General features: G+C 43.5%; 1 protein-coding gene across 3 annotated transcripts in view; it reads left to right on the plus strand.

The window, feature by feature from the left end:
* Positions 1-22,021, plus strand: part of SMYD3 (SET and MYND domain containing 3) — a 748,778-nt gene that overhangs the window by 615,903 nt on the left and 110,854 nt on the right. For all 3 annotated transcript variants that reach the window (XM_010852898.1, XM_010852900.1, XM_010852901.1), the window contains one exon: positions 20,442-20,529. In XM_010852898.1, coding sequence (XP_010851200.1) covers positions 20,442-20,529 — 88 coding nt within the window. The remainder of the gene's footprint in view (positions 1-20,441; positions 20,530-22,021) is intronic.

Below are 22,021 nucleotides of genomic sequence, written 5' to 3' on the forward strand. Positions count from 1 at the left end.
TGGAAAAGACTCTGATGCTGGGAGGGATTGGGGGCAGGAGGAGAAGGGGACGACAGAGGATGAGATGGCTGGATGGCATCACTGACTCGATGGACGTGAGTCTCAGTGAACTCTGGGAGTTGGTGATGGACAGGGAGGCCTGGCATGCTGCGATTCATGGGGTCACAAAGAGTCGGACACAACTGAGCAACTGAACTGAACTGAAGCTCTACAGGATATGCCAAGTAACTGCATCACTAGAAGCTTTGAAATGACTTTTGCTTGTAAAACAGCTTCAAAATAGTGTAAATGATGGGCTTCAGGAAGGAATATTCTCACCTATTTTTCCTCCAAAAGTTTCTAGGTTGGAACATGACCTATCGCAGTTCCCAACACCAACGCTTACAAACCTGCATGTAAACCACCCAGAGAGACCGGGTGCATTGCAGTGACCTAGTCATGAGACCCCCTGTCTGAGCCCCTTGCATACTTTCCTCTCAGAAAGCACACATTTCCACCGTGTGTGAAACTAGACTTTATTCACACAGGGTGGTGTGTACCAAGATATGTGATATTTCTAAGCTGATCAGGAGCATAAGGAAACAGCAATCACTCCGGTATTCTTGCCTGGGAAATGCCATGAAAAAGGAGCCTGGTGGGCTACAGTCCATGGGGTTGCAAAGAGTCAGACATGACTTACAACCACAGGAGCATAAGTATTATTCACATTACCCTGTTGGATATCTTTGTTTTTTATAATTAACAAAGTGTAAGAGAGTAGTTTCATAGAGACCTGTAAGCCCAGGACTAGAAAGGACCTTAAAGGCCTTGCCCAACCAGGGCAGGAACCTCTTTGGGGTAATTCCTGCTGGTGGGTATAGAACTCAATGTGAACCCATTTTTGATGGAGATCTTAGCACACTCAGTGTCTTTGGGTAGACCATTTCACTCCCAGGCAACTGTGATTATCAAGTTAATTAACCTCATGAATTCAAACTTGTCTTTTTAAACTCACATTAGAGTTCTAGTTCTGCTTGGTGGAGCATGTGCAAGAGTGCGTGTGTGCTAAATCAATTCAGTTGTGTCTGACCCCATGGACTGTAGCCTACCAGGCTACCCTGTCAACGGGATTCTCTAGGTGAGAATACTGGAGTGGGTTGCCATGACCTCCTACAGGGGCTCTTCCTTACCCAGGGATCCAACCCACATCTCTTTCATCTCCTGCATTGGGAAAAGGATGTAGAGAGTAAATAGCATCCTTACTCCACCCATCAGAGTATTGGAGGCAGGTGGAGTAGTACAGGGGGCTTTCCTGGTAGCTCAGCTAGTAAAGAATCTGCCTTCAATGCAGGAGACCCTGGTTTGATACCTGGGTTGGGAAGATCCCCTGGAGGAGGGCATGGTAACCCACTCCGGTATTCTGGCCTGGAGAATCCCATGGACAGAGGAGCCTGGCAGGACTAAGCCCAGTACAGGGTAGCACAGAGCACTCAGGCCATCAGTTAAACAACCAGAAGATCAGTTCCATCTCCATTACTCTCTAGCTACTTGAACTTGAAGATGTTACCTCATCTTTCTCAGCTGCAGTCTTATCTATAAATTAGGGACTGAGTGGTGTTTACCTTCTACCTTCTTGAAATGATTTAATGAGGTAAAGCACTTAAAGTAACTAGTTCAATGCTGCTGCTAAGTCGCTTTAGTCATGTCCAACTGTGTGTGACCCCATAGACGGCTTCCCCATCTGTGGGATTCTCCAGGCAAGAACACTGGAGTGGGTTGCCATTTCCTTCTCCAATGCATGAAGATGAAAAGAGAAAGTGAAGTTGCTCAGTCGTGTCTGACTCTTAGCGACCCCATGGGCTCCTCCGTCCATGGAATTTTCCATAAATCTCAATAAATGTTATTGGCATTTTTTCCCCTGCAGCTAGCCAGATCTCTGAAATTCAGCCTTATGTGTAAAATAAGGAAAAGAATTCCTACCAATGAGTGGTCCAAGGTTGACTTCATTTAGTCCTAAGACATGGTTGATTGGTCAGTCAGACTGGAATCTATACATGCATTCTCATCCTAACCAGATTTCATTATGTTTTCTTAAAAAAAAAAATTGGTCTATTGAAGTATGATTGACATGCAAAAAGCTGTACATATTTACTGCATACAACTGAATGGATCTAGAGATAAGTACACACCAGTGAAACAGTCACCACAATCTATGCTATAAACATGTCCGTCACCTCCAAAACTTTCCTTTTACTACACTTATTAAGCTTTTGTGAAAGAACACAACATGAGAGCTACCTTCTTAGCAAATTTTAAGTGTACAGTACGGTGTTATTAATGGCAGGCACTATTTTGTAGCATAGATCTCAGCTTTTTATTACCTTGCCCTCAGAACATCATGAAAGACCTAAATACTTGTTGAAGTAGAAATATATGTTATTAGTAATGTTCAGCCTGTGTGCTTGTACAGCCTCTGTGAGGAGATGAGTGCAGACTGCAAGGTTTGTTCTTCCTGTTCCCCTGCTGGTATACTCAGGAATACTACTTTATCCTTTGAAGTCTCAGTAAGCATTAGCCAAAGAAAGACACTGAGTTACCTGATGGGAGGGGGCTTATGTGTGTATTATGCACACTTTTATTTTTGTTTGTGTTTTTTTGGGACCTCTTATGCCACCGCTTTGGGCTTCTGCTGCCACTCCCTTTCCTCCAGTTCATCAGAGGAATAATAATTGTTTCATGCTGTCTCTGCAAAGTTCTTTGACTACCCTGGATATTAGTTCACCTGGAATTAAACATAAGAACTTTCCTTAAGATACCTTGTTCTGCTCTGTCCTGTTTGAGAATAATTTCTCTGGGGAGAAACGAAAGGGGGAGAAACCTTAGAATCATGTAGCTCTGTTCTCTGTGTTATCTGTTGATCTCATACCACTCACCCCAAGCTGTAAATCCCTTCGTGCTTGCTTCCTGCTCACTGAGCCCAGAACCTTTCCTGAAAGCCGCAGTCATTCAGCACTCCCTTCCTTACGGTCTCCTGGGTGACTGCTCCTCTCTGGGACTGTCCTGGGGTTGTCTGCTCTTGTCCACCTTCTGTTATGATACAGCTTGTGTGTGTGTCTGTTTAGCAGTTACTGTGAGGCGGTTGCCATGCTGAGCACTTGACACGCCCTGTATTTTGTTTAGTCCTGATGCTAGCTGTGTAAGGTCGATTCTGTAGTTCTGTTTCCTGTTGGGAAATGCTCAACAGCTACTTTAGCATCACGCTCTCAGATTTTGTTCAGGATGGGGAAGTGGTGCCATGGTACGAATAGAAATGGGTACAGCAAATGTGAACTTAAATGATTATCAAAAATTTTACAAGCTTACAGTTTCCCAATAGTTTAATGATGAATGTGCCCTCATTATCAAGACTATAGGTGCTTTGTTATAAAATGAAAACACATTAAAAAAGGGAGTGGAGACATGGGAAAGTGGTTCTAATATCTGTTATGAGCATCAGGAAACCTAGATGACAGAAGTGTCACTGGTCTTCCTGGAGGTTAAACAAATGTGTGTTGGTTTCTTGGCTGAATTGTAGTTGCAGCAAAGAAAGGTTATTTATCTGCTCATGTGAAAACCTCACCATGACTGGCTTCCCCTCCTCCCCGTCCAACTTCATGTTTATTTCACCTCCTCCTTTTCTGCCATCCCTGCCCCCATGGAGGAACAATAGGTCCGAGTTTGGAGCAAAGTCAGAGACCTTGGTATTCCTTAAAGCACATTCCTTGTGGTGCAGGCGTGGGCATGGGGGCCTCTGCTCTTACACATTTCTAGTGAGGCAGGAAGTGGGCGTTCTGTGGATGCCTTGGTTGGTGGTTGGTAGTTTAGTCGCTTAGTTGTGTCCGATTCTTTTGCTACCCCATGGACTGTAGCCCACCAGGCTCCTCTATTCGTGGGGTTTCCCAGGCAGTAATACTGGTGTGAGTTGCCATTTCTTCCTCTAGGGGATCTTCCTGACCCAGGGATTGAACCCGAGGCTCCTTCCTCGGCAGGCAGAATCCTTTATTGCTGAGCCACCTGAGAAGCCCCTATAGATGCCTAGAGTGAACTAAAGCCCCTGATAGATATAAAACTGGCATGTTCCACAGAGTCATCTCCCACTGGTGATGAAAAGCAGGTTCCCTCACGTGTGAATGAGAAGTCTCTGAGAACTCTCTGAATGAGGTTCTGTCTACACTTGTACAGAGCAAGAGGGATATTCCACATTTGTCTACTTCCAGAAGGGAATTCCATGCCTATTTTAATTGATGATGAGCATTGAGTAATATTAAAATCTTACTTTCAAGTAATCTAGGAAGTTAAACAAATAGTAAATTAGCAATGTTAAAGGAAAATAGCTGGGGCTGTGTACTTTGACCCATTGAGTATGACTCACAAAGAAAATAAAAACTGATTAAGACATCATGATTTTATAAATCCTCTATAACTGGCATCATAGCATTCCCTGGGGCAAGAGGTATGAAAAGAGGATTAGGTTCTCTTGTATACACCCAAAATGTCGTTTGGACACCCAGAATTTGATAGGGTCCTTATCAGACATCAGCGTTCAGACTATACCTATACCTGTACTAGTTGGGGCAGAATTGAGATTTGACATTGCCCACAAACCGGGTCCACCTGAAAGATACTCATGGTTCAGGAGATTCAGTGGGTATTCTTTGGAAGCAGGAGTATGCTGAGTATATGCTGCAGTGTGTTTCCGGTTTTACCCAGGATTTCCAGCGTGCCCTCCATGAGATCACTTGTCCCTTTCAGTGCCTCTTTTTCTTCCTGTGAAGTGGGGACCTCTCTGGTCATTGTCTGGTTATGTTTATGAAGCCCCATCAGACTTTTGTCTGGAAGGCTCTGTTAACAGTAATGCCTGCTTGGTTTATGAGATGGTTACAGGAAAATGGAGGTGGGGGTAGGGTACCGAACATAGCCGGTGCTTTTATCTTTGACATTATAAAAAGGTCCCCTGGCCAAGGGCCAGATTGGAGTTTCCTGGAACATAAAATGCAGATGTGTGCTTTTATGCCAGGGAACGCTCACCATAACTTCGGCCAGCACTTCACTTCCAGGATAGGCACGGTTGCTAGGGAGAGCATCTGGGTCCTGGTGATTTTGTAAAGGGTCTCTTGTCGGTTTGAGGTGGGGGAAAAAAAAGTTGAACTGTGGTCACCTCCTCTCCCAGACCTTAGAAGGAGTGGTCTCCCTGCCAGACCCTTAGCTTATGAGTAATGCCCGCTGGAATGACCCTCCCCATCCCAATTCCTGCCAGCTTCCAGGAACAGAGCTCTTTATGAATTAATTCACAGACAAGAGAATTATTTTAGAAGAACTGGAGGAGCGCTGGCTTTTTTCCACTGGGAGACAAATGCAATTCTGGGCTCTTTATTTCTGAAAATATGACTGAGATATTAAAGATAATTCTTCCCCTCAAATTGGGACATTTCTTTGGAACATCTGCCTGTGTGGCACAGTCTGTCGATTTCAGTCCTGCCTTACAAGGTGTTAGTAAGAATTGGTGAATTTGTGCAAGCCAGCTCTGAAAAGGTAGGGGGTACTAATGAAAAGTGCATTAACTGGGGTTAAGGGACAGATTCTGATGTCACATTAAATCATTTCCTTTGGTTGCCCTTATGATTACCTCCTAAAAGAGTACATCTAGACTTCTGTTCAGGACTCATTATCTGAAATTGTTAGTGTGAGCCCCAACTAAATTACTCCCTAAGTCTGAGAGTTAGTCAGTCGTGTCTGACTCTTTGTGTCCCCATGGACTGTAGCCCGCCAGGCTCCTCTGTCCATGGGATTCTCCAGGCAAGAATACTGGAGTGGGTTTCCATTTACTTCTCCAGGGCATCTTCCCAACCCAGGGTCTCCCACATTTCAGGCAGATTCTTAACCATCTGAGCCACCAGGGAAGCCCCCAGTTTGAGATCACAGATGAAATAATCTGATGTACTTGCTTTAGGAGATAAGCAAATGCCATGTTCTCGTGTGAGTTTGGAATGTTCCCAACACTAATCATTATACATACAAGTGTTCAGGGAGATGTGTGGATTAAATAGTCACTGTCAAGTTCTGGGTTTGGTAGAGGGCTCTACTGGGTTGGGTCTAGTCTTTGCTCAGTCCTCTGCATACTTTGTCTGCTCTGACTGGTATATTTTATAGTGAGAAAAATCAGCTTAAAATAGAATGAAGGAAAAAAATAGGATGAAGGTGTTTGTAACCTGTTGCACAACCACAAATTTCAAAGTCTTACCCTTCCGAATTTCAGGTCTCTCTTCGTGCAGACACCACAGACACAGGTGACTAATGGAGTGGAATGATAGGTTTCCATCTCCATGGTAACTTTAATCAGGTTCTCACCTGGGGAAGCTGAGCCAGGAAGCTCTGGTAGCCTCCTGGGTACACAGCTGGCCAGCAGCAGAGCTGGGCTTGGGGCTCCAGCCTCCTTGTTTCCATTTCACGGTGCTGCCTGTCACACACTCCCTTATGCCCATTGTTCATCTTATTTATAACTGTCTTTGGAAGAGCCTCATCTAGTTCATTGTAACTGCCGCTCTTAGAACATTGCCCCTATACTTAACTTGGGTCTGTTCAGCTGCAATTTCAAGCATCTTCCTCTGTTTGCAGAGGAAAGTGAAAGCAGCTATTCCTAAAGAAGGAATGATGAGATGGAGGTGTAGCAGACAGAGGTGAGGGCTGTTGTTTGTGTCTCCCTTAAATAACACCTGCCCTGAGATTTGGGGGTATGCTTTACCTTAATGAGGGTTGCCATTTGGACAATTTTTCCTGTAAGATAATTTGTGTTTTTCCCAGTCTCAAACCTTCCTCCTTGTGGTGGTTATATGACAGGATTGGCAGGACTCTGCTAGGAATTGCAACAAATTCTGCTTAAGTGTGCTTTTGCAAACAGAGCCAGTAGCCTTCTGCTTCAGATAACCCCATTATATACTCTCAAGAACGTGTCTTTTTTGTGGGAGAGGTATTTGCTACTTCAGTGTCTTCATGCAATCTTTACTTGCCTTTGCATATCAGCTAGTCATGCTAGTTTTTCACATGTGCATGCACGCGTGCTCAGTCCTGTCCGACTCTTTGCGACCCCATGGACTCAGCCCTCCAGGCTCCTCTGTCCACAAAATTTTCCAGGCAAGAATACTGGAGTGGGTTGCTATTTCCTTCTTCATGGGATCTTCCTGAACCAGGGATGGAACCCATGGCTCTTGCGTCTCCTGCATTGGCAGGTGGATTCTTTTCCACTGTGCCCCCTGGGAAGCCAGTTTTTCACACATGGTGTCATTAAAGGCAGATTTCCAGCAAGCACCACTGACATAGGTAGGCTTTCAAACTCCCCCAAGTGTGCGGATGCTGTTTTTTTATTTTCTGTAAATTGACATGATTTTATATAAGCAAATGAGTTTAATTCTCAGAGAAGGAGTTTTAGTCGCAGTGGTGGGAACACCGAGCACAGAGGGAGGGGAGCTATTAAGGTCACAGCTGGGAAAGGCCAGTGGTTCTTAGTCACACTCAAGGCTTTGATCACTTTCCTAGAAGCCCTGAAGGGGCATGCCCCTTCCTTCTGGCAACTCTGTGTTCCTGTACGTGTAACCTTGGCCTTGCAGTTGGTCGCAGTGTATGGCCTTGTGGAAATCTGTAGCTGCAGTAGAGTTATGGCAAATTGAATGAAATGGGCATTGGCAAATGCTGACAGCAGCAGTGGGAACAGGATCAGTGGAGGTGAAGTGGACGGCACTGCCGTGGGCCCAGGTGGTCTCATGAACCTTCTCTTCAGCATCAGCGCTTGTTTGGACTGGGCTTAGTGCTCCTAGTTGCCCAAATGCTCCTCACCTGGATCCAAGCCAGTGACAGGACTGGCTATCTGGAGGAGGCCTGCCAACCTGAGAAGAAGACCTCTCTTCTGGGGTCAGCCAGCTTGGGGGCCACGAGGGGGCAGGAGGCTAGAGCTTCGGTCAGGCTCTTGGAGATGCAGAGTTTCGAGCCTGGCTGTAGATTCTTGGTGCACATCCCTTGCAGGCACTGAGATTTCAGCATTTTATGAAGAAGATGAAAGAAAGAAACTTTGCAAGGTGATTGTTCTCCATGCATATCTGAATGACATCCTTTTCATCTGCATCAGCGTGACCCGTAGCTACAGTTAGCACGGAACCCAGTGGAAGATATACAGGGGATTGTGCCTGTGGAGGGCATAGGTTCTTGATGCATGAGAGGAGTTTGTCTGGATGACTCAGTTGAGGAAGAGCCTTCCAGGCAGAGGGAATGAAATACACAGAGATGTGGGGGTGAGCAGAGTGGTTCTTGATTACATTGTAATTTTCTCCCTCCTTCATGAGGGTGAGACTTTTTCTCCCTCCCACCAACAAAACAGACTCCAGTCAGACCCCTGATTTCTAGGATGGGAAGTGAAAACTCAGGGCATGATGCCATTCATGACATTAGTGCATCTAGTAAAGGTTAGAATGTGTATCCACTCAGGATTGTTACCACTGAAAAACTTAGCTTTAGCTAGATTAAATATCTTGCCAATATCACTCAGCTATGGAGTGAAATTCATTTTAGGACTAAATCCAGTGTTCCTTTCACTAAGTTCTAATTATTGTGTACCGTTGCTTGTTAATTGCTAATTAGAACATTCTGCAAGTTGAGCATGCTTCACTGAGAGAACATTCTTTTTCTTCTTCTCTGTCCATAATGCCCACTGACTGGTTTGTGGTTGATATGAATAAGAGTGAATGCTCTATTTTTAACCATGTTTCCACTTTATGAAAGAGCTATTTTCCCCCTCAAGTTAAATCTGAAATGTTTTCAGTTTTTTTGTTTTTTTTTTAAAGAGGTGGAAATTGGTTCCTGTGGAGCTGTTTCCTGTGGATCATAAAGATTTTGAATGATGTTGTATATTAATCTATTGAGTGAGTGAGTGAGTGAAACTTGCTCAGTTGTGTCTGACTCTTTGCAACCCCATGGACTGTACCCAGCCAGCCTTATCTGTCCATGGAATTTTCCAGGCCAGAATACTGGCATGGGTAGCCGTTCCCTTTTCCAGGGGATCTTCCCAACCCAGATATTGAATGCAGGTCTCCCATATTGCACTTGGACTCTACCATTTGAACCACCAGGGAAGCCCATATTAATCTATTAGTCTCAGTATATTATCTATGAACCAGAGGACCTCAGTAAAAAGCACTGCAAATTAAACTTTGTTTCTCCCATAATTTTGATTTCAGGACTTTCCAATTTCTCTCCTAAGTGCAGACACTATATTTGAGCCTCATTTTGCTGTAGAAACAAAACAGACCACAAAAAAACTTCTTCTTTTAAGACGCTAGAATTATTGAATTACTGGAAAAGTTTATGTGTTCAGTAATTTTATTGCCCATCCTGTACTCATCTCTCTTCAATCCAATCTAATTAGAGTTTGCATGAGGATTGGATAACAGGAAGTACAGAGAAGCAGATTGCCTTTCTCCTTTTCCTCTTAATGTGAACCATCTGAAATTAACCCAGTGCAAGAGTTTCAACATCAAATGCTTGTGAGCCAAGTGAACACATCTGTGTAAGTGTTCCAGATGCAGAGTAGGTCTGGATGGCTGCCTCTGATGTTTGAACCTGATAGAGCCACTGGCCACTTCCCCAAGGATGTGCTCAGCCAGTCCTGCTGGATTCCAGCTTTACTCTATTAAAGAGACTCAGATTTCCAAATCTATCAGGGACCACTGGCAGCTGGCAGGGATGCTGCCTACCCTGAAACCCAGAGGAAGCATTTGGCCAACTGAATGCAACTGTGTGGACTGACACCCTTTGATGTAGTGGATTGTCTCGTATCATCTGGTACCTATTTTTTACTCTTAAGGGAAAAACGTTTATTTGTTGAGCAGCTTTGCATGGGGGAAATTGGATGGCTTTGCTGATCCATCCATGGATAGTTGAGGGCAGGGGCCTGTCTGCCAACTGAGTGGCAGGAGGCTCGGGGTGATGTTGGAGGTAGAAGCCAGGGGAGTCAACAGAGCTCACTTGGAAACAGTCTTGATGCTGCTGTCTGGGAACACAGGTCGTGAGCCTGTGTGGAATTCCATATGCTGGGGTAGAGATCACCTTTAGGTTCTAGACGGATATCTAGTCATTTGGTAAATACCAACAGTTCCAGTAAGAACATGCCATTTTCCAACATAACTGTGACATAGTAGTATTAGAAATAAGTCAAGATAGAAATATGGAGGAAAGAGAATAATCTTCTGTTTCCTCGGCTGAGATTGTCCTTGTTGTTGCAGAATTAAGGTATTTTGTTCTTTTATTTTTGTAGTTTAAAAAAATGTATTTATTCATTTTTGGCTGTGCTGGGTCTTCGCAGCTGTTCTCGGGCTTTCTCTAGCTGTGGCGAGCAGGGGCAGCTCTCTAGCTGTGGCGCGCAGGCTTCTCATTGCTGTGGCTTCTCTCGTTGTGGAGCCCAGACTCTAGGGCGCAGGCTCAGTAGTTGTGATGCAAGTGGGCTTAGTTGCCCCACAGCATGAGGGATCTTCTCAGACTGGGGATTGAACCCATGTTGATTCGTAACCACTGGATCACCAAGGAAGTCCAAGTTATTTTATTCTTCTAATACTGTTACCTGTGGATTGTAGATGTTTCCTCTCTCTGCATTCATTTACTCTGTCACCAGACACTTACTGAATAACTCGATGGCACGGGGAATAGATATGATTAGGTCCAGGTCCCTCAAGGAGTTCTGAGCTAACTGAGGAAACATTAGATCATTAATGACACCTTGGTGCTAAGAGAGAGGTTTGCACGGTTTCCCTGGTGGCTCAGTGGTAAAGAATCCTCCTGCCAGTGCAGGAGGCATAAGTTTGATCTATGAACCAGGAAGATCTCAAATGCCATAGGGCAGCTAACCCCGGTGGGGTGGGGCCACAACTATCGAGCCTACACGCCCTGGAGCCCATACTCCACAAGAGAGGTCACTGCAATGAGAAGCCTGCACACCAGGAGAGAATAACCTTGGCTTGCCGCAACTAGAGAAAGGCGGCACAGCAATACAGACCCAGCGCAGCCAAAAATAAATAAATGAATACATAAAGAAAATTATTATTATTTTTTTTTATTTTAAAGAGAGGTTTGCAGAGTGGCTATGATGCTTCAGGAGGGCTGGGCTGCCTCAGAGGGTGGATAGACAAGATTTCCTGAGAACATTTGAGACTGTCTCCTAAAGGACAAATGGGAAGAAAGCTGGAGAAATGAATGGAAATGGCAATCTAAGACTCTTTGCAACCCCATGGACTGTAGTCCGCCATGGGATTCTCCAGGCAAGCATACTGGAGTGGGTTGCCATTTTCTTCTCCGGAGATCTTCCTGACTTCAATCAAACCCACATCTCTAATGTCTCGTGCATTGGCAGATGGGTTCTTTACCACTAGCGCCAACTGGGAAGTGGCAAGGAAAGAGCAGAAAACTCCAATCCTAGTCCTGACAGAATCCAAAGGGCAAAGATTCCACTTGGAAGAGTAGGTGTACTGGCAGTAAGATGGAGCCAGGGGATGGGTCAGATTTGGGATGGGGCTGGGAGAGAAAGGAATGGGAATGAATGAGAAAGAATCAAATATCAAGAGCAGTAATTCAAATTGTGGAGGAGTTTGTACCTGGCCGCTGAGAGGGCAGGGGCAGATAGAGGAGCTTGAGTAGTTGAAGGGAGAAATTCAGGAGATTCATTCCCACCCAGATTCTGAGAACAGCTGGCACAGTCCTGCCTTAGATGAACTATTTCCATGTTTTTATTGTTTAAAATGGAGTCGCTTTTTAAGGACTCTTCTGGAGCTGTGTGGGGGAGTGGTCACCAGAAGAGCCTAACTAGCTCTGCAGTGCTCTAGGCTCTAAAGTGGTCGGGTGGTCATGAGACCAGCTTCTTGTTTTACTGGTGAGGAAGCTGGGGGCAGACAAAGGAGGCTGTCACAGGGACACACAGGGGTGCTGTTGGGGCTGGAACCAACACGTTCTGAATTCTCTTCATCACTTCCCAGCAGAGAGAACCTTCTTCGGAGTCCTTCTGCTTATAGTCTGAGTTATGTTGATCATTTGTAGAACACTCAGCAATACTACATTTGATTTAAAAACACACATACATATATATAATGTATAATATAATATATATTTTATATATAAAATATTCTCACACCACTGAAAACAAATTTCAGGACTCATTCATTCAAGCCCCTTTTACAAGGTAGAGCTGAAATTTGAAAAGGAATTAAAACTTTTTTTTCCTAAATGATAGCAAACATCTTTGATACGTTTGGATAAGAAATGATGAAATAAATTTACTAATTTCATACCTCAGGGGCTGTGAAAAGAGCACACTAATTTACTCCTATTTGCAAATTGAAAAAGGAGAAGATTTAAGTTCCGCTTCCCTAAGTAGTCTCTCTGTGTATATACATTACACACATACGCACACACACTCCCCTTTGAATGGTCTCCTCCTGACTGGCCCCATTTTAGGAGCAGTTATGGGAGAATGGAATTGGGAGGGTCAGGGCATGGCAGTTGGGAACCTGAAAGTGGAGACTGTCACCATGGTGAAACACTCCAGGTGTGGATGGTTAGCTGTTAGTGAATGTCTAGCTCCAATATATAGCGCTCCCTAGGGCTATTGTTTCTGAATGTTTGGAAACAATTTCCAAGCTTGCCTGCTCTTCTATTAAGTAAATAAAGCCAAAGGCTCAACCCAAAGAACAGTTAATCAGATAATGGTGGGGATTTAGTTGCGAATATAATTCCCATGTGAGATTGTTCTGCCTTGGGCCATGGTCTCACTCTGCTTGGTGAAAGAATAGCTCCCACTGTGGGTTCCATGCTGGAGGAGTCCATTGCCTTTTCCAAGTGCTAAGACTAGGAAGATCATAGGACTTGATCTATGATCAATTAAATTAAATTGAGTGAGTTGAATATATGTTCAACTTACTGTCTCACAGACATGAGTTTCACCTTTTAAGCAAGCCTAGGAAAACAGCAAATTCAAATTAAACATGAAGATGGTGGAAAGAGCATGGGCTCTGGAGCCAGCCAGACTTGGATTTGAACCTTACCTCTGGCAATTCGATGTAGAAGGGACATTTGTAGTGGTTACTTAAGCTTTAGGACTATCTTGTGCCACCTGTGTAAATTATAGGTATTGATGCCCTATAGGGATGGTGAGAGGAATAAAAAAGACATGTAAGAGCTATTCCGATTGTTATCATATAAAGGTTCGTTTTCTCCTTCCAGAGCCATTCTGCAGATAAAGTTTAAGTAAGCTTTTGTTCCATACAGGGTTCTGTGCTAGGTATTTGGGAGAATCAAAGAGGTAAAGAACCGGCCTGCAATATAGGGAAACCCGGGTTCAATTCCTGGGTCGGGAAGATCCCCTGGAGAAGGAAATGGCAACTCACTCCAGTGTTCTTGCCTGGGAAATCCCATGGACACAGGAGCCTGGCGGACTACAGTCCATGGGGTCACAAAGAGTCCAGCTTGCCTGAGCAACTGACACTTTCACTTATCTTTGAAATGAGGATGATGTGACATGCACACAAATGACGGCCCAGGAACTGTAACTGCACTGGCCTCCTGTCGTTCCTGGAACATTCAGGCCTCACCTGCGTCTGTACTGTGGGACTCACTGTTCACTGTCCCTAGAATTCTTGTCTCTGCTCCTCACCTCCTCCTCCACTCATGAGTCATCTCAGCAATGCCTTTCCTGATCACCCTAAACTCCCTGGGACCAGTGTTCCCCTTCCCTCTTTCCTGTTTGTTTCTCTTTCTGACAAATATATTTTTTACGTGTGTGTGTATATTCTGTCATACACAGAGCTCCTCCTCCCTCCTCATTGTAAACACTGTGATTGTCTAATGTCTTTTACTTTTCTCAGTCAGTTCAGTCACTCAGTTATGTCCGACTCTTTGCGACCCCATGAACCGCAGCACGCCAGGCCTCACTGTCAATCACCAACTCCTGAAGTTTACCCAAACTCATGTCCATTGAGTTGGTGATGCCATCCAACCATCTCATCCTCTGGTGTCCCCTTCTCCCGCCCTCAATCTTTCCCAGCATCAGGGTCTTTTCAAATGAGTCAGCTCTTTGCATCAGGTGGCCAAAGTATTGGAGTTTCAGCTTCAACATCAGTCCTTTCAATTAACACCCAGGACTGATCTCCTTTAGGATGGACTGGTTGGATCTCCTTGCAGTCCAAGGGACTCTCAAGAGTCTTCTCCAACACCACAGTTCAAAAGCATCAATTCTTCAGTGCTCAGCTTTCTTTATAGTCCAACTCTCACATCCATACGTGACCACTGGAAAAACCTAGCCTTGACTAGATGGGCCTTTGTTGACAAAGTAATGTCTCTACTTTTTAATATGCTGTCTAGGTTGGTCATAACTTTTCTTCCAAGGAGTAAGCATCTTTTAATTTCATGGCTGCAGTCACCATCTGCAGTGATTTTGGAGCCCAGAAAAATAAAATCAGCCACTGTTTCCACTGTTTCCCCATCTATTTCCCATGAAGTGGTGGGACCAGATGCCACGATCTTCGTTTTCTGAATGTTGAGCTTTAAGCCAACTTTTTCACTCTCCTCTTTCACTTTCATCAAGAGGCTCTTTAGTTCTTCTTCACTTTCTGCCATTAGGGTGGTGTCATCTGCATATCTGAGGTTATTGATATTTCTCCCGGCAATCTTGATTCCAGCTTGTGCTTCATCCAGCCCAGCGTTTCTCATGATGTACTCTACATCAGAGTTAAATAAGCAGGGTGATAATATACAGCCTTGACGTACTCCTCTTCCTATTTGGAACCAGTCTGTTGTTCCATGTCCACTTCTGACTGTTGCTTCCTGACCTGCATATAGGTTTCTCAAGAGACAGGTCAGGTGGTCTGGTATTCCCATCTCTTGAAGAATTTTCCACAGTTTATTGTGATCCACACAGTCAAAGGCTTGGCGTAGTCAATAAAGCAGAAATAGATGTTTTTCTGGAACTCTCTTGCTTTTTCGATGATCCAGCAGATGTTGGTAATTTGATCTCTGGTTCCTCTGCCTAAATCCAGCTTGAACATCTGGAAGTTCATGGTTCACATATTGCTGAAGCCTGGCTTGGAGAATTTTGAGCATTACTTTACTAGCGTGTGAAATGAGTGCAATTGTGCTGTAGTTTGAGCATTCTTTGGCATTGCCTTTCTTTGGGATTGGAATGAAAACTGACCTTTTCCAGTCCTGTGGCCACTGCTGAGTTTTCCACATTTGCTAGCATATTGAGAGCAGCACTTTCACAGCATCATCTTTTAGATCTGAAATAGCTCAACTGGAATTCCATCACCTCCACTAACTTTGTTCGTAGTGATGCTTCCTAAGGCCCACTTGACTTCACATTCCAGGATGTCTAACTCTAGGTGAGTGATCACACAATCATTGATTATTTGGGTCCTGAAGATCTTTTTTGTACAGTTCTTCTGTGTATTCTTGCCACTTCTTCATATCTTCTGCTTCTGTTAGGTCCGTACCATTTCTGTCCTTTATTGAGCCCATCTTTGCATGAAATATTCCCTTGGTATCTCTAATTTTCTTGAAGAGATCTCTAGTCTTTCCCATTCTATTGTTTTCCTCCATTTCTTTGCATTGTTCACTTAGGAAGGCTTTCTTATCTCTCTATGCTATTCTTTGGAACTCTGCATTCAAATGGGTATATCTTTCCTTTTCTCCTTTGGTTTTCACTTCCCTTCTTCTCACAGCTATTTGTAAGGCCTCCTCAGACAGCCATTTTGCTTTTTTGCATTTTGTTTTCTTGGGGATGGTCTTGATTTCTGTCTCCTATACAATGTCACGAACCTCCGTCCATAGTTCATCAGGCACTCTATCAGATCTAGTTCCTTAAATCTATTTCTCACTTTCACTGTATAATCATAAGGGATTTGATTTAGGTCATACCTGAATGGTCTAGTGGTTTTCTCTACTTTCTTCAATTTAAGTCTAAATCAGGCAATAAGGAGTTCATGATCTGAGCCACAGTCAGCTCCCAGTCTTGTTTTTGCTGATTATATAGAGCTTCTCCATCTTTGGCTGCAAAGGATATAATCAGTCTAATTTTGGTGTTGACCATCTGGCGATGTCCATGTGGTGATGTCTATGGTGTCCATCTGGTGAAGTCTATGATGGAGTAGCCATCATAGTCAAGAAGAGTCTGAAATGCAGTACTTGGATGCAATCTCAAAAATGACAGAATGATCTCTGTTCATTTCTAAGGCAAACCATTCAATATCACAGTAATCCAAGTCTATGCCCCAAACAGTAATGCTGAAGAAGCTGAAGTTGAATAGTTTTATGAAGACCTACAAGACCTTTTGAAACTAACGCCCAAAAAAGATGTCCTTTTCATTATAGGGGACTGGAATGCAAAAGTAGGAAGTCAAGAAACACCTGGAGTAACAGGCAAATTTGGCCTTGGAGTACAAAATGAAGCAGGGCAAAAAGCTAATAGAGTTTTGCCAAGTGAACACACTGGTCATAGCAAACACCCTCTTCCAACAACGCAAGAGAAGACTATACACATGGACATCACCAAATGGTCAACACCAAAATCAGATTTACTTCTCTATCCTAGAGCAATGCCTACAGCACTCAGTAGATACTAATTGAATAGGTGAGTGATCAAATTAATTACCTTCAGATACTGAGAGGGTGGGCTTCCCAGGTGGCACTAGTGGTAAGGAACCTGCCTGCCAATGTAGGTGGTACAAGAGATGTTGGGTCAGGAAGATCCCCTGGAGGAGGGCATAACAACCCACTCCAGTATTCTTGCCTGGAGGATCCCATGGACAGAGGAGCCTGCTGGGCTACAGTCCATAGCGTTGCAAAGAGTCCAGCACTACTGATGCAACTTAGGACCCTCACAGGCACTGGGAGGGCATGTGCCAAACTCCAGTGGTCACAAAAGCAGAAGTATGTCGTGGACTGTATTCATTTCCTGTGGCTGCTCTAACAAATTGTCATAAAATTAGTGACTTAGCACAAACTTCTTATCCATAGTCTATGGATCAGAAGCCTGACATGAGCCTCATTTGGCTAAAATCAAGGTCTTGGCAGGGCTACCCTCTTTCTGGAGGCTCCAAGCTACAATCCGTTTCCCTGACCTCCAACTTCTGGAAGCTGCCTGTACTCCTTGACCTGAGGGGCCCTTCCTCCATCTTCCAGGCCAGCAAAGGCAGGTTGAGTCCTCCTCACATTGCATTGCTCTGACCTCTTTTGCCTCTTTCCACTTTTAAAGACCCTTGTGATTCCACTGGCTCCACCTGGGTGGGCCAGGATGATTTCTTTAAAGTCAGCTTGCAACTTAATTCCTGTTTGCCATGTAAGCTAACATATTCACAGGTTCAGAGGATCAGGATGTGGACTTCTTTGGGGATCCATTTTTCTCCCTACCATAAGGACTAACAAGTGAGACATTTTGCTTAGAGCCTAAGGTTTGACTGCCAGTAGTGAAATAGAAAACAAAAATTTAATCAAGAATGGTCATGGTTGTCAAGATTTAATATGTGGTCTTATATGCGAGGCACTGGGAAGTTACTCAGGGCTCTGGAGTCATGTGTTGGAACTGAGGCTTCAGGAGATGAAGATGGACTTAGAGCGAGTATTTGGAGGGAGATTGATGTTTACCTCTTTAAAAGCAATTGAGTTTTTATTTCCCTCCTGAACATACAGAAAGCTAGGTTCTTATTTAGAATCTCCTAAACAAAGCAGAGTCCATTTTTAAAAACCATCCTGTCATTTTACACATGTGTAGAGCACATATAGAGAGAGACTCATAAAGCCCTGTTCACAGACACACTCTCTCACACACACACACACACACACACACACACACACACACATTTCCTCATACATAGCCCCTCTGCTTCTCTTTGTACTTGAGATCTCTTTTCTGTGGTACCTGGTAGCCCTCTTTTTTTCCCCCCTGCCCTCACACCCGAGTGACTTGTATCTTCCCACTAGTAACACAACTCAGGCAGTGATTCTCACAGGGGTCATTCTGTCGATATAAACCTTCCCTAGAAGGTACGTAAGAATCTCTAGGGAGATATGTAGAGTTGGAAAAAGTCTGCCCTCCTTCAGTTTAACCATCACCCCACAGTGGCTGTGATTTGCTATAACTTCCTAGAATTGTTCTTCTCCCTGACCCCCACTGAGAATCTAGTGGATGTGGAATACCTGGGTTTGAGTAGAGTCTGTGAATTTCTTACCTTTTTGATTAACTTGTTTGGCTGCCCCAGGTCTTCACTGTAGCACATGGGATCTTTGGTCTTCATTGTGGGATCTTTAGTCTTGGCATGTGGAATCTAGTTTCTGATCCAGGGATCGAACCCAGGCCCTTTGCATTGGGAGTGCAGAGTCTTAGCCACTGGACCTCCAGGGAAGTGCCCCAGATTTTCTTACCCTTTGATTAACCTCTTTATTTTTATTTTTTTAATTTAAATTTATTTATTTTAATTAGAGGCTAATTACTTTACCGTATTGTCTTGATTTTGCCATACATCAACATGAATCCACCATGGGTGTACACGTGTTCCTTAAAGCAGCACCATCCAGTAGAACTTTCTGTGATGACAAAATTGTTCTAATATATCTGTACTGCCCAGTGTGGGAGCCACAGCCACATGTGGCTGAGCTCTTAAAATGTAGACGTATAGGAAAAATAGAGGACCCAGTAGGAGGATGGACAATGAATGAATGGTAGCTCCTACTTTCGTTTTGAATTGCCTTTTTAAAAATACTTTAGTTTATTTTTGGCTGGGCCAGGGCTCTGTTGCTTCATAAAGTTTTCCCCAGCTGCGTGCAGCATGTGGGAGCTACGCTTCAGTCGTGGTACTCAGGCTTCTCATTGCAGTGGCTTGTCTTGTGGTGGAGCAGGGCTCTAGGGCACTCGGGCTTTAGTACTTGCAGCTCCCGGGCCCTAGAGCACAGGCGCAATAGTTCAGTTGTTCCGAGGCATGTGGGATCATCTTCCCTGATCAGGGATCCAACCCACAGCTCCTGCATTGCAGGTGGATTCTTTACCACTGAGACACCTGTGAAGCTCGGAATTACTTTTTAAATTATTATTACTTTTTTTTAGTTTTTGTAGTAATCAAATTGGTTCACGTGGGTATAATTGTAGTCATCTTTTCCCTATCCTCATTCTGATTGATGACTCAATATTTGATTAAAGTGTTATTCATGGGTCTCCTGACAAATGATTTTTGCTCTTGCCTCTGTTCTCTCTCCTGATAAATACATACATGCGTGTGCACTAAGGTGCTTCAGTCAGGTCTGACTCTTTGTGAACTTATGGACTGTAGCCAACCAGGCTCCTCTGTCCAAGGGATTCTCCAGGCAAGAATGCCGGAGTGGGTTGCCATGGCCTCCTCCAGGGGATCTTCCCAACCCAGGGATTGAACCTGAGTCTCCTTTATCTCCTGCGTTGGCATACAAGTTCTTTACCACTAGCGCCACCAAGGAATACATTCATACATACATTTATGAATGTATGTAGACTTTACTGAGACATAATTCACGTAGGATACAATTCAGTTACAGTGTACAATTTGATAGCTTTTTGTGTAGCGATTTGTAGCTTTTCATCACGTCAGAAAATGATTAAAACTATTGCCAGGATTGCTTTTAAACATTTTCATCACCCCTAAAAAATCATTAGCAGTCCCTCCTCAATTCTGTGTATTTACCACCCTCCTGCCCTAGCCTTTTGCTAATCTACTTAACTGTATGGATTTATCTGTTCTGAGCATTTCATATTGGTGAAATCATATAATATGTGGTTGTTAGTGAATTCTTTCACTTAGCATCATGTTCTTCATGTTTATCTATGCTGTACATGTTGTACTTCAGTTCTTTTTATTGTCAACCAGCATTGCATTGTGTAACTATGCCACATTTTATTTACCCATTCATCAGTTGATGGTATTTGGATTGTTTCCACTTTGTTTGTTACTATGAATGATGTAATGGTGAACATTTATGCATAAGTTTTGTATGAACATATATTTTCATTTCTCTTGGACATATATGGAAGGAGTGGAATTGTTATATAATAACTCTGTTTAACTTTTAGAGTAACTGCCAGACTGTTTTCCAAAGTGGCTACACTATTTTACTTTCCTACCAGTAATGTATGAGGATTCCAATTTCTCCACAACCTTACCAACATTTTATTATCTTTTTTATTATAACCATCCTAGTAGGTGCAAAGTGATATCTCCTTATGGTTTTGATTTGCATTTCCCCATTGGCTAATAATGTTGAGCATCTTTTCATGTGCTCATTGGTCATTTGAATATCATCTTTGGAGAAATGTCTATTCTTGCCCATTTTTTTAATCGAGGAATTTGTCTTCCTCTGTTCTTTTTATGTGGCCTGAACAGGATGCTGATATGCTGACTGGTGATGAGCAGGTATGGAAGGAAGTCCAGGAATCCCTGAAAAAAATTGAAGACCTGAAGGCACATTGGAGTATCCTTTTACCTACGGACCGAGCTGTTTATAGGATTGCTTCCTTACTGGTTGGAGCCTGGCATTAATGAATTCAAGTCCAGGGTTTGACCTCTCCGTGAGCCAGAGAGCTTCACTCTGTTCCACAATCACAGGCTGCATCCCTGTCCCCAGCCAACAATTTCAGTAATGGTGAGGGAAGATTGTGGTAAGGTCAATTTTTGAAAATCAAAATTTATAGCTAGGATTAGTAGGATAGTATGGAGTACTCTCTTTACTTATGTACACGGTAACAGATTTCTGGATTCCCTTCCTCCCATGACCTCCATCTCTATAATGTATAACTTTAAATCCTTATAATTTAATGACTGTAGTCAGCCATGACTACAGTGGTAGTCAGCCATGCTGCACAGTACATTTTCTTGGCATAAGTAGTAAGGACTGTGAGTGGGTCACATTTTAGAGTAAGGAGAGACCGTTTATGATGGAGGTCCTCTGGGAAAGCTCCACCGATGTTATACTGTGTGAAAAGTAGCCCAAATCAGGGACAGGGTTTATATAGGCAGAGGCTGAGAGGGAGCCACTTCCAGTAGTGGAATTAGCTTGAGCAAAAATGTGACAAAAGGAAACCACAAGGTAAGGAGAAAGAGACTAAGGTAGATTAAAAAAGAAAGATTGCAAAACATCATTAGATAAATTATATCCCAGGCACTAAGAAAATCTATAAATGAGGTTTCCAAAGTACAGTGTTCTTTAAAGAGTTGTAAAAGAGCAGGAGAGGCAGTTAGACAAATGTTCCTATTTTTTAAAGGTGAAATAAGTAATTCCTAAAATCTATAGTCCAGTGGGTTTTTGTTTGTTGTTAGCAGTTTACTGGTGACCTTGAGCTGGTGACCAAAGGAATGGAAAGGAAGCTGTGATCACCAGGATGCTGCAGGGGTTCCTTAAGAGCGGGTGAGTCCGCAGAGTCATGGCTTTCTTTGGTAAAGTTTGTATGTGGACTTCAGAAAGAGATTTGATTTAAAAAAAAGTAACCAAGAGATTTATGCTAGATGCTAGAGTGACCAGACGTCTCATTAAATGGTTGAAGAGCCAAACTGCAGAACTGATGCTTAGTGGATCGCTGTCACGGTGGGGTGCTCTGTTCCCAGACCAGTCCTCTTCCACTTTGCTTCAGCACTTTGTCTGAGGATGCGGGGCACAGGTTCATCAGATTCTCAAAAATATTTAGACTGGAAGGGTGGCAGAGGTGGGATGACAAAATCAAGAGCTCAAAAGATCTTTGAAGGTTTGAATGATGCAATGATGCCTGAGATGAACATGAAATTCAACAAGAGGGTATCTCACATCTTCTATTTGGGCCAAAAAGTTCAAGTGTATAAATATATATAAAGTTTGACAGCAGAATCTGTGAAAGAATCTTAAGATTTTTAGTAAACATCAAAATTCAATAAAACTTAAGAGTATGATATAATCCCCTCCCCTCCCCCCAGAAAAAAAAAAAAACAAAACG

The sequence above is a fragment of the Bison bison genome, unplaced genomic scaffold (assembly GCF_000754665.1).
Source record: "Bison bison bison isolate TAMUID 2011002044 unplaced genomic scaffold, Bison_UMD1.0 scf7180017864317, whole genome shotgun sequence".
In the NCBI taxonomy this organism is placed as follows: Eukaryota; Metazoa; Chordata; class Mammalia; order Artiodactyla; family Bovidae; genus Bison; species Bison bison.